This window comes from Benincasa hispida, chromosome 10 (assembly GCF_027475165.1).
Source record: "Benincasa hispida cultivar pf3 chromosome 10, pf3_genome.v1.1, whole genome shotgun sequence".
Lineage (NCBI taxonomy): Eukaryota > Viridiplantae > Streptophyta > Magnoliopsida > Cucurbitales > Cucurbitaceae > Benincasa > Benincasa hispida.
In genome coordinates this window covers 30,118,558-30,133,915 of record NC_143487.1, presented here as the reverse complement: position 1 = coordinate 30,133,915, position 15,358 = coordinate 30,118,558, and the positions used below count along the sequence as shown (strand labels likewise).

The 15,358-nt window shown below is 34.5% G+C and overlaps 1 protein-coding gene across 11 annotated transcripts; it reads left to right on the top strand.

Moving 5' to 3' along the window:
- The first annotated feature begins 10,223 nt into the window (after positions 1-10,223).
- On the top strand, positions 10,224-15,358 carry LOC120088599 (histone deacetylase 19-like). Of its 11 annotated transcripts, none has more exons than XR_016523859.1 (9): positions 10,231-10,378; positions 10,705-11,309; positions 11,674-12,114; positions 12,958-13,188; positions 14,013-14,083; positions 14,173-14,230; positions 14,392-14,454; positions 14,714-14,870; positions 14,967-15,358. XR_016523859.1 is itself a non-coding variant. In XM_039046006.2 (8 exons), the coding sequence occupies exons 2-8, from the start codon at positions 10,782-10,784 to the stop codon at positions 14,798-14,800; spliced, it is 1,479 nt and encodes a 492-aa protein (XP_038901934.1). In that variant the 5' UTR covers positions 10,224-10,378; positions 10,702-10,781; the 3' UTR covers positions 14,801-15,358. The 11 variants fall into 11 exon arrangements, 7 of the variants coding, with proteins under 7 accessions (XP_038901934.1, XP_038901938.1, XP_090161976.1 ...); XR_016523860.1 differs by having other exon boundaries at positions 10,235-10,378; positions 10,759-11,309; XR_005484976.2 differs by having other exon boundaries at positions 10,235-10,378; positions 10,702-11,309.

The window sequence follows — 15,358 nt, the reverse complement described above, 5'->3', positions numbered from 1 at the left end:
AACTTTTGGGGGCTGAATTGATGGAGGTCGAAGTTAACCTTCATTCTTCTTATTTTTCCTTCAAATTTTAGTATCTTTAGTTTAGTTTTTTCTTTTTATTTTGGGTTGTAATCGACGGATTGGGTGTGTATCTTGGATTTGTTTATGAATTAAGAGGTAACTCCTATCCAACTTCTTTGAGCAAGAGCCCTATGTTTAATTTCTTGAAGGACTTTTAGTTAATTTAATTGAATTGTTGTGAACTCTTCGGGATGATTTGATTGAATCTTAATGAAATTTTTATAAATTGACCTGACAAATTAGTTTACTGAAATTCTTGTTTGCAAAATCGTCATAGCCTATGCATATATTGATTGATTTAGTTGCGCATATTAGGATTGCATGTGTAAACTCTAGACTTTTTCTGACCAAATGCATGTATGCCTTATTATAATCTTTTCCAAATAAATCATGCTATAAGATATGGTTTTTCCAGCTTGTAGTATGTCTCAACAATTGAACCATTCTGTAATACAATTCAATTTTAACTTGTATGTCGCTAAAAAGGAAGAGTTGTGAATTGAATTAGGGCTAATTTGGTTTAATATTGAATTTGACTAATTGGGCTATTAGATTTTCTAATAGGTTGAGGGGTTGACAGATTCAGTGTAGTTAATTGATGTCTAATGAAAGAAACTACATAAGAAACTCTCTCTTACTCTAGAAATTAGATATATCTCTATTCTAGATTAAATCCTTTTTATTTTAATTCCATGCATATATCTCATCCACATAAAACCCCTTATTTACAATTCTAGTTAGAAAATTAACTTAACGAAATAAATTGTGCTTCCCTGCGGATCGATTCAGACTTACCACTGTTGCTACATCTTTGTAGTGATAGGAGTAGTTCGATATTTACAAATTTTCTTTTGATCAAGTTTGAAGCTTATTAACAATGTAAGTTTCAAGCCTATCATCGATCGAGAATAAATCCGACCTTGGCCAGATTTGGAAGAAATGGTGCACATTTCCATCAAGATAGAAAGACAACTCCAAAGGAGATTTTCAAAGTACACTTAATCAAGTCTAATTTCAATGTCAATATACTAGTGAAAAGAGTTAATTTATCTACCCTACACAAACATTTTGATAAGATAGATGTAGTAAAGAGAAGCTTACTAATGTTGTACCTACACATGATGATGATGTTTTGCGTAATATATTATTAGAAAGCAAGGAATTATATGATTGTAATCTTACTACTGCTATTGTTGAATCAAGAACTTGATTAAAGATCTTATAAAAAATTCCTTACCATTAATATAACTTAATCTTTCTACTAATATATCTTAATCTTTCTTCTTGATTAAAGATCAAGAAGAAAAGAGAACTTGTTCTTATCTTCAATATTTCAAACTTTCCATAATCTAATTGATAAAGCTAGATTGAAAGTTCTAAAATGTACATTTTAAACACACAAATACAAAGAAAGCATAAAAGTTTGATAGATTCAAGTTTATGATAAATTCATACATATTTCAATTTTATTTCAGTGAATCTAAATACAATCCTTTTAGATTGAATGAAAGGTTTCTATGAAAGAATACCACGTTTCAACTATATTTTCCAACCCTTGAAGTTCATATATGAACTTCCATACATGTAAGTACATAAAATAAATAGATACATACACTACAAAAAATGTATCTTTCAATAGCATCCAAGCATAGCGTGTCTTATAATATGCTATAAAAAAAGAAGAAGAAAAAGTGAGAACACGCAAAACAAAAGCACAAAAAAAAAAGCTTTTTTTTAGGTTTTCCCTCATTACATTTAGCCTTCACCAACAATCTCTCAGCCTTCCATGTCGTTTTCCCTGATTTCATGATTTAAAAGTATCCGTAGTTTTAAACATTTCATGACTTAAAAGTGTTTTTTATTCAGTTGGTCTTAACAAATATAAGTTGTCTTCTAGTTTAGCTAAACAAATCGTGACACCATTTTTTTATAATTAAAGCTTTATAAATTGAAAAAGAAACAGAATATGATTGTTCAATTAAACAAGAAATAGATATAAGATCCCTCTTAATTTTAGGAACTATATATAAGTTTTCTAAAAAACAGACGTCTATTTCCAAAAAAACAACTTTGTAGCTCCTACTACTCAAGCTGAAATGGTGTCTCCCATTCCAACTTTGAGCATCATTTCACCCTCCTCGATCTGCTAGAAGAAACTAATTCCCTGCAAAGAAGAACCAACTTGATTAGTGGTTTTTGAATTAAGTATCCAGGCATTATGGTCATATTCCATTAAACAAGTTTCTAGGACCATTAAATCCTAGTTACCTTCCTCCTCTTTCTTCTTCTCGAAGAGATACTTGGGGCAATTTTGTTTCAGTGACCATCCACATTGCAGTGGAAGCATTTATCGTTGTTAGCCATCTTGGTCTTGCCCTTTCCTTTTCCAGTAGCGGGAGCTCCTTTCTTTTTCTAAATCTTCTTAGAACCAGAAGATAATTGAACAAACTTAGTTCCAGAGGATGAACTGTTAGGTTTTTAAAGAATGTATATTTTCTATGTTAATTTTTCCAAAATAGTGTTGATTATCTGCTTTAATTACTAATTTTGTAGGTAAAATGGTCCCCGAGGCGTTTAGAAGTCATTAAGAGAAAATTGTGCCAAAAGGATAAAAAATGACCAAGAAAATCAACAAATTGAAGAGAATCGAGTGCCATCGAGTATTTAGCAGAATACTATCAAGTATAATCGAGTAAGGCTATTGAGTAATCAAGCATCGAGTATAATTAGCCATCGAGTAAATTGTCATCGAGTAAAAAGGTCATCGAGTAAATATCCAGAATGCCATCGAGTAAGGCTATCGAGTCATCAATAATTACTAAAAAGCTTATCGAGTGAATGCTATCAAGCATCAAGCATCGAGTTAAAGACAAAACGCTCGCTTTTTGCTGCAAAAAACTCGATGCGTTGCAACGCTCCAGATTCTAATGCGATTCATCCCCGCGCCTCACGCAACCAAGTGCTCGACGCTTCTTGGATTTTCTACGATTTTGCATTGCAACGCTGGCCTTGGCGTCACGACACTGTCCCTACAACTATAAATAGTTTTCTTTCATTTTTGCTGAAGGGAGGAAGCACGATTTCAATTGAGGCTGAAATTTCTCTCTGTATCAATTAGTCTTTATGGTAATTTTGTTTCCCTAGGTTAGATTTTGATTTCTTTTTTATTTGTAATCAATAACTTGTAATTCTTCATGAATTTATCTAGAGATGGGACTTAGTTTTGTGATGGGATCACAAAATAATTGTTCATTAGGGGATCAGTGGAGACTTAAGGAACAAGAGGTAATTTCGGGGGTAAAATAGAGATTTAACCCAGCCGTTATTACAAACAACCTATGAAGGGTTAACTTACTAATCATGGTTATATCGAGTGGACATAATATATCTACAGTGAGAGGAGTTCAACTATGGGCGTCAGTGGAGTGACCCATTAGTTAATGAATGGGGGTTAGGTCGGTCTAATGAGTTTAGCCGATTAATCTCAGATCGTTGGAGTCCATGATCTATAGGTTCATAAGGTCCCCCTACTAGCTTAGAAATGGATTAGCTCTAAAGTAATGTGATAAGTTAATTTGAAACGTTCAAATTAGAATCAAATGGAATTAGAGAAAATATATTTAAATATGATTTAAATATATGAAGATGAATTTGTAAAAATTAATTCAATATTGGATTTTAAATTAATTAGATTATTTAAATTGTTTAAATAATAATTTATTAATTTTATTAGAAAATTAATTTATGAAATTAATTTGTAAAATTAATAAATTTTGATTTTAGAAATAAAATATGATTTTAAAATCAAAATACATTTTGGAAACTGAAAAATTATACAAAATTGAAAATGGTTTTTTCAAAGTTCATCTTCAACTAGCTTATAAGGAACCCACCATCTCCTCCTTTGGTTTACTCTAAGCATGAGCTACATCCCATACAGCACATCTCTTTGCATGATAGTCTGCAATATATTGAAGAGAGTGAAGTGAAGAAAGGGATGATGAACTGATTGAATTTTTGCTGAAAAATTTGGATGAAAAAAGTGTTCTTCAATGGGTTGGTTCAGTGAGCTTTCTCCATATTCCCTTTGATTTCAGCTTATTTTGAGTCCCACAACTCAATCTAGAGCATCAAGAGGATAGTAGGGAAGATCTTGTGGTGGTATACACAAGGATTTAGAGGATTTTACAGCTTGAAAATGGAAATTTCAATGGTTCGGCCAAGGTATGTTCATGAAACCCTTTATACTCTGTTTTAGCATGTTTCTTTTAAACCAAAATTAATGAATTAGAATGCTTATGGATCCTGAATTCTTCCACTGCGTGATATTGTCGATCCAACAATTGGTATCAGAGCATCTTATAAGCATTCAATTCGGATTAATTCTGGTTTGGTGGGTGTTTTGTATGAAAATATGAAACTGTTGTAATGATATGGTTTTCTGAGTTTTGGCCTTTAATTTCTCTTTGATTTCCCATTTAAATTTGTAATTGGCTCTTGTTTGATGAGCTTTAATGTCTTCCCAAGAGTTTGTAATTTATTTGGAGTCATTAGAGTTGAAATTAAGCTGTAATTCAAAGAAACAAACGAAGGGGCTGAGTTGCAGATTCCAGACAATCAACTTCTGTTCATATTGTCGTTGAGCTTTAGTAGCTAAACGATCGTTTAGCTTCATACGTTAGATGATATGAAGGAAACGCTAAACGATCGTGTAGCTTGGGTGTTAATCATTTAGGTGTTGTGCGTTAGACGATCATCTACCTTGGGAGCTAAGTGATGCGTTGTTTTGCTATGTAATGGCACTACATGATCGTGTAGCTTTGGGTGGGAGCTAAGCGATGCAGCGAAGAGATGTGCGATGGCGCTGAGTGATCGCTTACACAATCGTTTACCTTTGATCGGGAGCTTGTGCATATAGTATGTCATTTAGATTTAAAATCCCACCATAGGAAGCATGCAACATGCATTGAAACTATGTTATAATTTGTTATAATATATAGTATGCATGTTAGGGTTTCTTGTATTTAATATAAGTGTTATATTATATTTTGAATGCCTGTATGTTGTGGATGTTTAGCATGTCTAAAGTTTTATAAGCTATCATAAAATTGGGTTAGACATTTAAAATCCATAACAAAGAACAGTTGCATGCTCACGTAGGTTAACTACTTGTTTTAATTAGTTAAAATAGGTCGTTAAACTTGTAATACTAGGGTTATAAACTCAACCGGTATATAGTCCTGTCGGAGGTTAGGGGTATTTAAGTTGACGGTCTACGGAACACCTCCTACCTGGGGATTATGGCCGAATAATTGAGCCTTGGTAACCAGTTTTATGAGTATCCGTGAGCGATGTGAGGTAATAAAAGCGTTTATCACCTAGACATTATAGGTTCAAATCTATTTATAAGAGCTATACATGGATAAATCACATAGACTTAGAGTTATTTTTAATTAGTCGGAAAAAGAAACCTAAGTATGTAGTTACCCAAACGTTAGAAAACTTCAGTGGTAGTGAATAACTTTTATATGATAGAGTTATTAGAAAACTTCAGCGGGAGATTAATAACCTACTCGGTATGTTATTTTTAGCTCTTGCGTCCCTAAAAGTTCACTATCTGGATTTAAGCTCCCTTCGGAAATTATTTTTTAGCTTAAATTTAGATTTTGGTGAATAAGGGAAGTTGTTCAAACAGAAATCCGGTGTATGATTTCAAGTATCACGTCACCACATAGTTCACACCGTGAGATTCATATGATGCTTCGTGTCACCCTGGAAGTGACCTCCCTTCGGAAAGCGGATGTATGCATCAATACCAAGGTGAACAGAGGAAGTAGTTCATAGTAAGTGGGTGAAGGAAATGTGTCAACATATCCTATGGTCTCCTCCATTAGTCTGAACCGTGAGGTTCCTATGTTGCGTCTGCTGGTTAGCTTTAAGTGGCCTTTTGCTAGTCGTTTAATGACGGTTATCCCTACGGAGGGTCGTAACATAGGATTCGAAACAACCCAGGCTTCAGTAAAATGAATAGGGTTTTATAGTTCCATCTTGGGTATTGTTTTCCATTTCGAAGCGACACATATCGTTCTATAAGATCCGAAAATGGTAGGTCTACACTTACAGAATTATTAAGTGTTAATAATGTCCAACCAAAAGTGGTACCTAAATGACTATTGGAATATGAATTATTCTGGAGGTAGTATTTAGTCAAGAATGTCTTGATATAGTATCGTTGCAAAAGAATAATCTTGGGTAAATTATTAAAATTGTGAACATTTGATTGGATATAAAATTTTAGAATGACAAGTTCATTAATACAAGTGTTGGCGTCAGATAAATTTATTGGGGATAATTATGTGAATTAAAAATCAAATTTGAACACGATACTTGTGATAGACGATTTGCGGTTTTTCTTAACTGGGATTGTCCTCCCATTCCTAGCTCTAAAAAACAAACCGAAAATGTTCGGGATGTATATGACAATGAGTCAGAGCTAATGATATAGCCTGTGCTTATATCCTCATCAGTTTATCTGATGTGTTGACAAAAGAAGCATGAGGATATGAGTACTGCCAAAGAGATTATGGAATCTCTACGAGGGATGCCATTAAGCACGTTTACAACAATCGCATCAAAGTGGGGACCAATGTTATGAACATGTCTAAGACATGATGGTCCACTTTAATATGGCAGAAGTAAACGGTGCTTTTATGAAAGAGAGATATCAAGTTGGTTTTATTCTAGAATCTCATCTGAAGAGTTTTCTGCAATTTTGAATGCATTCATGAATAAAATTTGACTACTTTACTGAATGAGCTACAGGCTTACCAGGCAATATTAAGAACAAAGGATCTGATGTCAGAAGTAAATGTTCCTACTACCGAGAAGTGAGGAATATCCTCCAAGCCTGAAGTTGCCTCCTCTTCAAAGAGTAAGAGTATTCTTGTGAAGAAAGGCAAAGGGAAAGGGAAGAAGAAGTCTATTGGATTGAAAGGCAAGGATAGCGCTGCAAAAGGGAAATATTTCCATTGCAACGATGAAGGGCACTAGAGGAGACACTGTCCTCAATATCTTGTCAAGAAGAGAGTAGAGAAAGGTAACCAGGCTAACTTGTCCTTAGGACCATTTGCTCAACTCAACCAGTGGGTGAAGTTGCTACTTGTTTTTAATTGTTAAATCTTGTAAAGAACAAATTATATGTATTTTTGTGTTAAATGAAATGTTCATTTTCAAAAATTTTGTTTGTTCTAGCAACCTCTGTTGAGAATCAAAATTGTTAAAGCCATTTGTAGATATTCAGATATCTAAATGACTAGATCAAAGTATAGAAAGTTTAAAGATTTCTAGATCTGACTATTAACAAAGAGTTGTTGAGACAGGTCAGATGCATCTTGCTCAAAAAGTTGAGAGTACCTTAAAGTAGTGGGAGGAAAGTGTGCTTCCTAGCCATTATTGAGATTAAGATGCAATCCCCTTATAGTTTTATCTAAAGCCTATTGTATACTAAAATGTTTACAATAATTCTTTCGGCTAAAGTGCTTAAGAATTACCTAGTAGGACTAGAAATACTAGATAATCTAGGGCAAGTGGGACAAATATCGGGTATAGAGATACCGAATGGTAAAAGATGGGTATGGGATGCCTTAGTTTATTGTATTTCTCTATAAAACTTAGAAATTCAGTCTTATATATCAGATGTATAAGTTACCACTCGAGTTCTAGTCTAAATGGGAGTTTGTTGGGTTTTATGTCCTAAAACTCGTGGTATGTAAACAATGGAGCTTATTCTGATAATTCAATAAAGGTGTTATTGAATAGATCTATTGCTTGAATAGAAATCCAATAAACCTAAAAGTCCCTTGACTATTGGATGAGTACTTGAACTTTATGTGGGACATAGAGGTGGATCAGGTTCGAGTAAATAGTTAAAATGATCTATAGTACATGGATAAGGTTGGGTACCTTATTCTGGTATCATTATTGGATACGGCCTGCTCTGTAGTTGTTACAAGGAGTTGTAAAGTGCTACAAACGAAGTGATCCTAATTCGTTCATATTGGACATGAGGAGTGGGGGTGTCCTTGTGCAGAAGAGTTTGTACAAGAGTGGACCATGAAATGAGTCACTTTTACTTTATAACGTTGTTTACTGTTTAAGACTGACTATTTCAAAGCGATGACCTAAGGTAACTTGACCTTAATCCTGAGCTAACTATGAACTTCTATTTATCTGGGATTGCTCTTAGATTTGCATAGGTGAAGGTTGGCTCAATAGCGCTGGTTCAATATGACTGCCATTTCAGGGGTAAGATCGGATAGATAGCTGGGGACATAGGGTGTAAGAGGGAATTCACTCCTGCCCTCTTTAGGGATAGTAGAGAGGTTGTTTCTTTAAGTGCTGATTCTAGGGCTTGAACAAGGGATCCCACCCTCTCATTTGGTATGAGATGGACTCGGTATTGTGATGGGATCACAAAATAATTGTTCATTTAAGGGATTAGTGGGGACTTAAGAAACAAGAGGTAATTTCGAGGGTAAAACAGAGATTTGAGCCAGCCTTTATTACGAACAACCTGTGAAGTGTTAACTTACTTATCATGGTTATATCGAGTTGACATAATATATCTAAGGGGAGTTCAATTATGGCCTTTAGTGGAGTGACCCATTAGTTAATGAATGGGGGTTAGATCGGTCTAATGAGTTTAGCCGATTAATCTCAGATCGTTGAAGCCCATGATCTGTTGGTCCATAAGGTTCCCCTACTAGCTCGGAAATGGATTAGCTCTAGAGTAGTGTGATAAGTTAATTTGAAACATTCAAATTAGAATCAAATGGAATTGGAGAAAATATGATTTAAATATATGAAGATGAATTTGTAAAAATTAATTTAATATTAGATATTAAATTAATTAGAATTATTTAAATTATTTAAATAATTATTTATTAATTTTATTAGAAAATTAATCTATGAAATTAATTTGTAAAATTAATAAATTTTGATTTTAGAAATAAATATGATTTTAAAATCAAAATAAATTTTGAAAATTGAAAAATTACACAAAATTGAAAATGGGTTTTTCAAAGTTCATCTTCAACTAGCTTACAAGGAACCCACCACCTCCTCCTTTGGTTTACTCAAAGCATGAGCTGCATCCCATGCAACACATTTCTTTGCATGATAGTCTGCAATATATTGAAGAGATTGAAGTGAAGAAAAGAATGATGAACCGATTGAATTTTTGCTGAAAAATTCGGATGAAAAAGGTGTTCTTCAATGAATTGGTTCTGTGAGCTTTCTCCAAGGTAAAAGTAGGAACATGCTGGTGAATGATAAGTGGAATCCGTATTCAAACCACTGTGACTAGTCAATGTTTCTACTCATTTTTTCCATGTCTTCATGATTTTAAACTTAGCCAATTGTTGAATTTAGAGGATTTTTCAGTTTTTATTTTTATTTTTTGCACATGGGATATTTTGGGTAATATTTTATTGTGATATTTACTTTACTTCATTATTTAAGAGTGCCCTATTAAATGAATTTCATTTATTTACTTTTAATAAATTTATGAATTTTGGTCTTTTATCAAATCAAGGAAAAGTGTCATTTTGAAATATATGCATGCATTTCTATAGTAACAACCTAGTTTAAGTCCTATGGAGCCGGGACGTTACAAATCTAGTTAGGAAGCTATTGTTAGTATTCAGGTGGATTATTCACTTGTCGCTAAAATTGATTTAATTGATATCCTTTTTTACATTGTTTTTCTTTGTTTCTAAAATATATTAATTAGAGAAATGAAGTAATGAAGCTTGTTTCTTGTTGAACGTGTATTATGAGAACAAAATGTTGTAATCACATAATGCTTATCACTAGAAGAAATATCAAGATTCAACAAATTTTAACTTAATATTGACCAAGTCATTTAGATGCAAATCATCTAAAAATACAAGCGGCCTCAGAATTTTGTTAGAGTTAACAAAATCTTAATGGTAAGGATCAAAATAAATAATTTTTTAAAATTTAAGAACTAAAACGTATTCTTTTGAAAATTTAAAATGAAAATAGAATAAAATTCATAATTTAGAAACCAAAATAGAATAAAGTTGATGGTTCGGAAACTAAAATAGGATTTTAAATCTAGTATATTATCGAAGCTGAAAATTGAAGGGTAGTTAGCCAAATAAATTGAGGCGTATTTAGCCAAATATGGAATATACGCTTAATTTTTCACTCTCCCGAAGAGGTTAGAGAGTTGGGTCTTCTCGTTGTTGAGCGTAGTGAGGAAGGTATTGGGGCCGCTTCTTCCACCATTTTCGAGGTTTGCTCTCTTCGCAGTTTCAGGCTTTTGTTCTTTTTGTGTTGTGTTTACTCATTCTTCACAGAAGGTTTCAATTTCCTAAAGCTTTCTTTACCATATTACATTTCTCGCTCTCATCAATGTTTTACTTCCTTCACTTTTGCTACGAAAATCCTGTTTCAACAACCATTACTTTTGCCTGAATCTGGATGTTGACGTTAATTTAGACACTATAATTTGCTTTCTTTGTACTTGTTAATTGTCTTCTTTTTTTATATTCTCTCTCTGAATTTCGTTTTGATGTAAAATCTGATTGAATTCCTGTGGTTTCTGACCATTTGTAGTAGGAATTTTGGGGACCCAATTCAAGCTAGGTTACTTATTGGCTGTTTTTGCCCTAGAATTCTTGCACTTTGTGGGGGATATGGAGACAGGAGGCAATTCATTACCATCTGGACCTGATGGTGTGAAGAGGAAGGTCTGCTACTTCTACGACCCTGAGGTTGGGAACTACTATTATGGGCAGGGTCACCCAATGAAGCCGCATCGCATCAGAATGACGCATGCCCTTCTTGCTCATTATGGCTTACTCCAGCATATGCAGGTCTTCAAGCCTCTTCCTGCGAGAGACAAAGTCCTCTGCAGATTTCACGCTGATGATTATGTGGCGTTTCTTAAAAGCATTACCCCTGAAACGCAGCAAGACCAGCTGAGACAGCTTAAGCGCTTCAATGTCGGTGAGGACTGTCCTGTTTTTGATGGACTCTATTCTTTCTGTCAAACTTATGCTGGTGGATCTGTTGGTGGTGCCGTTAAGTTAAATCATAAGGTTTGTGATATTGCTGTTAATTGGTCTGGTGGACTACATCATGCGAAGAAGTGTGAAGCTTCTGGGTTTTGTTATGTCAATGATATTGTTTTGGCCATACTGGAGCTCCTTAAACATTATGAGGTTCGTATAGCCACTGAACTATTAACCATTAACTATTAGTTGTTGTTAGATTGTTCTTTCTAATCCATCCTGAGGTTTACTTAACTATTAACTGATGTTAAATCTTTCATTGGAATAACCTAAAGCTCTTGCCAGAAGTATGTATTTTTCCTGTGATATCATGTCATATTATCGTTGTGCACCACTGATTAATGGTAAAGACTCGAGATTTACAAATATTGTTTTTGTAATCTTTAATCACATCACTTCATGTAGCATGGTTTTGTTTTAAATAAGCTCATACTGGGATGTGATCTTGACAATTTGTGATGTTATTGTTTTTCTGCATGTTCATCATGTAATTTTGTAACTTCTTTATCTGCAGCGTGTTTTATATGTCGACATTGATATCCACCATGGAGATGGTGTTGAAGAGGCTTTTTATACAACTGACAGGGTCATGACTGTATCGTTCCACAAATTTGGAGATTATTTCCCTGGTACAGGAGATATAAGAGACATTGGTTATGGGAAAGGAAAGTACTACTCCCTTAATGTTCCATTGGATGATGGAATTGATGATGAGAGCTATCATTTCTTGTTCAAACCTATAATGGGAAAAGTTATGGAAGTTTTTAAACCTGGCGCTGTTGTTCTCCAGTGTGGTGCTGACTCTCTTTCTGGCGATAGGCTAGGATGCTTTAACCTGTCAATAAAAGGTCATGCAGAGTGTGTTAGATATATGAGATCATTCAATGTGCCTGTATTACTGCTTGGTGGGGGTGGCTATACCATCCGTAATGTTGCTCGCTGCTGGTGCTATGAGGTACACATTTTGCCTTCAAACGATAATTTTTGTATGATGAAGTGTTGGTTTCTTCTCGTATCTCTGGGTACAAAGTTTTGGAAACTGCACCACTTGATCCTATTAGCTCATAATGAGTGAGGCGAATGTTATAATTTAAGATTGTGCTTGTTTTGGGAAGTGCGCCACTTGATCCTATTAGCTCATAATGGAAAGTATTCATAATTCAAAGGTTCTCTTCAGTTTATATGACACCGGTCAACTCAATTTAAACAAAATCTATTTTACACAAAGAGTGTGGTTGACTCCTTTTGTGAGCAGTGAGTATCTTTATTGAAGCTTCTGATCAGTGGGACATCAGACATTCCTTTTGATCCATCCCATTTCTTTTATGTTATAAGTATAACATGCCAATGTGTTCCAAGTTAGAACAAAAGTTCATATGGAGAGATCTGATAAACTCTGTGACTATAACAGTAGTGCGCTTTACTATTTTCATGGTGTGGTCAGGACGGATTTAGTATGGGCCGGGGGCTCAAGCCCCCCTCCCAATTTTATGCTACTTCTATTTTATGTATATATAAAATTGACATAATATCAAAACCACTGGTGAGCTTAATAGTTAATCTTCTTTCTAACCCTCTCTAGACCCAAGTTCAAGCCTCACTCATTACATGCATTTTTACAAAATTATATAAAGTCTCCTGTCAACAAAATTTTTGGATCCGCCACTGGGTGTGGTATTTAGATTTTCTATGAAGTCACTTGGTCCTTGATGTTAGATTGTTAATCTAAAGTTCTATCTCATATCTATATCATTTTTCTGACTGGCTGTTTGGCAATGAACTGTCACATGTCATGCAGACAGGAGTTGCACTAGGGATGGAGGTTGATGACAAAATGCCACAACATGAATATTATGAGTATTTTGGCCCTGATTACACTCTGCATGTTGCTCCCAGTAATATGGAGAACAAGAATACGCACCAAATGTTGGAAGAAATACAGGGAAAGCTGCTTGAATACCTTTCAAGGCTTCAACATGCACCCAGTGTTCAGTTTCAAGAAAGACCTCCTGATACTGAACTCCCAGAGGTAGGTTAACACAATATAATTTGTTTCATTAGTGTTCTCTTTTAATTTTTCCATTTTTCTATGTTGTAACGTGCACAGTTAGATATAGAAGAGTTCTTATTAGTTGCACTGTAGATATGATTTTGGATTGACTTCTTATAACATGAAATTATTCATTGACCTCATATTTCGCAAGCTTCAACAACTGCTGAAAATTTTTCAATGATACAGTTTGTAACTATCACATTTCATTTTAGTAGTTAATAAGTCATTAGCATTACTGATTACTAATTCAAGTTTTCGTAATATTTCTTAAAATACCTTTGGTGTTTGGATTTAACCTAGAGGTGATGGTTTGCTAGTCACCTGGGCAGCTTGAGATATTCTATATATGATTGATTCTATTGGTAGTTTCCTCTTCCAATTCCATATATGGCAAAGGTTGGACAGTCCGATTCATGAGTTGAGTTGATAAGCTTATTGAACTTTATTGGATGTGACTCCTTTCTGTCAAATGAGTCACATGTTTCCTGCTGGTTTTGGTTTCGCTGTCCCTCATGTCTCTCAGTCTAAGACAACTTGTATGCAGTTCACGCCCATGGTTTTTTTGCTCCATATGCAAATAGATCCATTGTGTCTCTATGGTGTTGCTTGTCTTCTAGGCATGGTGGCAATAATTTGTTGAAAGATGTAAAATGGTAACACGGGTTTAGTATGATAAAATTTTATACTTGAGGTGCAAAATCTGTTCCATTTCCCTCCTATTTGTTGTTTCTGAGGAAATTGAAAACACATTTAATTTGGCAATCTACTTCATCTATTATGTCGTTGGTAATCCTCTTTAGGCAGAGGAAGATCAGGAGGATAGGGATGAGAGATGGGATCCAGACTCGGATATGGAAGTTGACGAAGAGAGGTATTTCATTTTATACTTGATTACTATTTTATTTTATCTTTTCAATCCTTAGTATCTTAACTTTTGCTTTCCACTTGCTGTTTGGACAGAAAACCCATCCCAAGCAGGGTTAAAAGAGAAACGGTTGAATCTGAAATCAAAGATCCGGTATGCTCTTAATTGAAAATAGTATGTCCTATTTTTGTTCATGCCCATGCTGTGTTACATTTACCCATTCAAGCTACCATTCATGACATATTGTGCCAGCATGCTTTTTGATTCTGTATGGGCTCTTTAATTTTTTTTTCTTTCTTTTTTTTTTTTTTTAGGAAGTTAATCCTGAGAGTGCTAGAGGTTTAGAAAAGGCAGCACCCGAGGCTACAAGCGCAAAGGTGAAAAATCTCTGAAAAGTGAAAGCCATGAAATACTCTCTTTAAAAGTGTTGAAATAGGAAACTATCACTTTTCATTGAAATTACGTCTAGAAGGATTCCTCCTTGAGTTTGCTTTCTGCAGCCCCCTAGATTTGAGGAGTTTTCTTCTTCTCTTGTCCCTTACATAATCTTTTATGAAAATTTCCAAAAACTATAATAAAAAACTGACGTGTCATCTTTAGTACTTATTTGTTTATATGTCTACATTGCACTTGCAGGCTTTAGATATAGGTTCTCTCAAAATCGAAGAGCCGGGCGTAAAACTCGAAGAGACCAGCAAGCAGAATGACCAAATGTTCCCATAGTCTTTGAGAAAAGAGAAAAGGGTGGATAGGGAGGGGATCAAACACGAGAACTGACTCCAAGTAAATAGAGGTGACTTTTGACATTCTTTGTTGCACAGATTCTTCAGACTTGGTACTCCTAGTGTAAGAATGAGCCGGGTCGTAAAAGTCCTGTGTCGTGCTGCAGGTATTCGTGTATAAAAGTCTGGAGTTGAGATGGATAATCTTATTATTTAGACCAGGTATTAATGATTTGCTAAATGTTGTGCTGGCATTGGCAACCTTGGCATGTTATTTGTACTGAGGCTTCCATGTAAATCACCATGAAAGAGAATAGAAGTTTCTGAAATCTCTGTAGGTCATGTGACTTGAGCTAATTAATTAATTTGCCATCGTTTTAATTTAACGATCTATTGATCGAGAGGTCATAGGTTTGAATTCTCATTTCTATGTATATGTGCAACTGAACCTGGAAAAGGTGAATTGTCATCCATTCTTATTTTGGGATGGGACACAATTTTCACTCTCCATCTAAAATTTGCATAATTAAATATAAATTTGGTGTGTATGGTTCCTAAA

Bases quoted from the DNA above. Each gene is read 5' to 3' on its own strand.
- LOC120088599 (XM_039046006.2), top strand. From the start codon at position 10,782: ATGGAGACAGGAGGCAATTCATTACCATCTGGACCTGATGGTGTGAAG. The intron at 13,189-14,012 runs GTAGGTTAACAC...AATCCTCTTTAG, and splicing joins CTGATACTGAACTCCCAGAG to GCAGAGGAAGATCAGGAGGA. The intron at 14,084-14,172 runs GTATTTCATTTT...CTGTTTGGACAG, and splicing joins ATGGAAGTTGACGAAGAGAG to AAAACCCATCCCAAGCAGGG.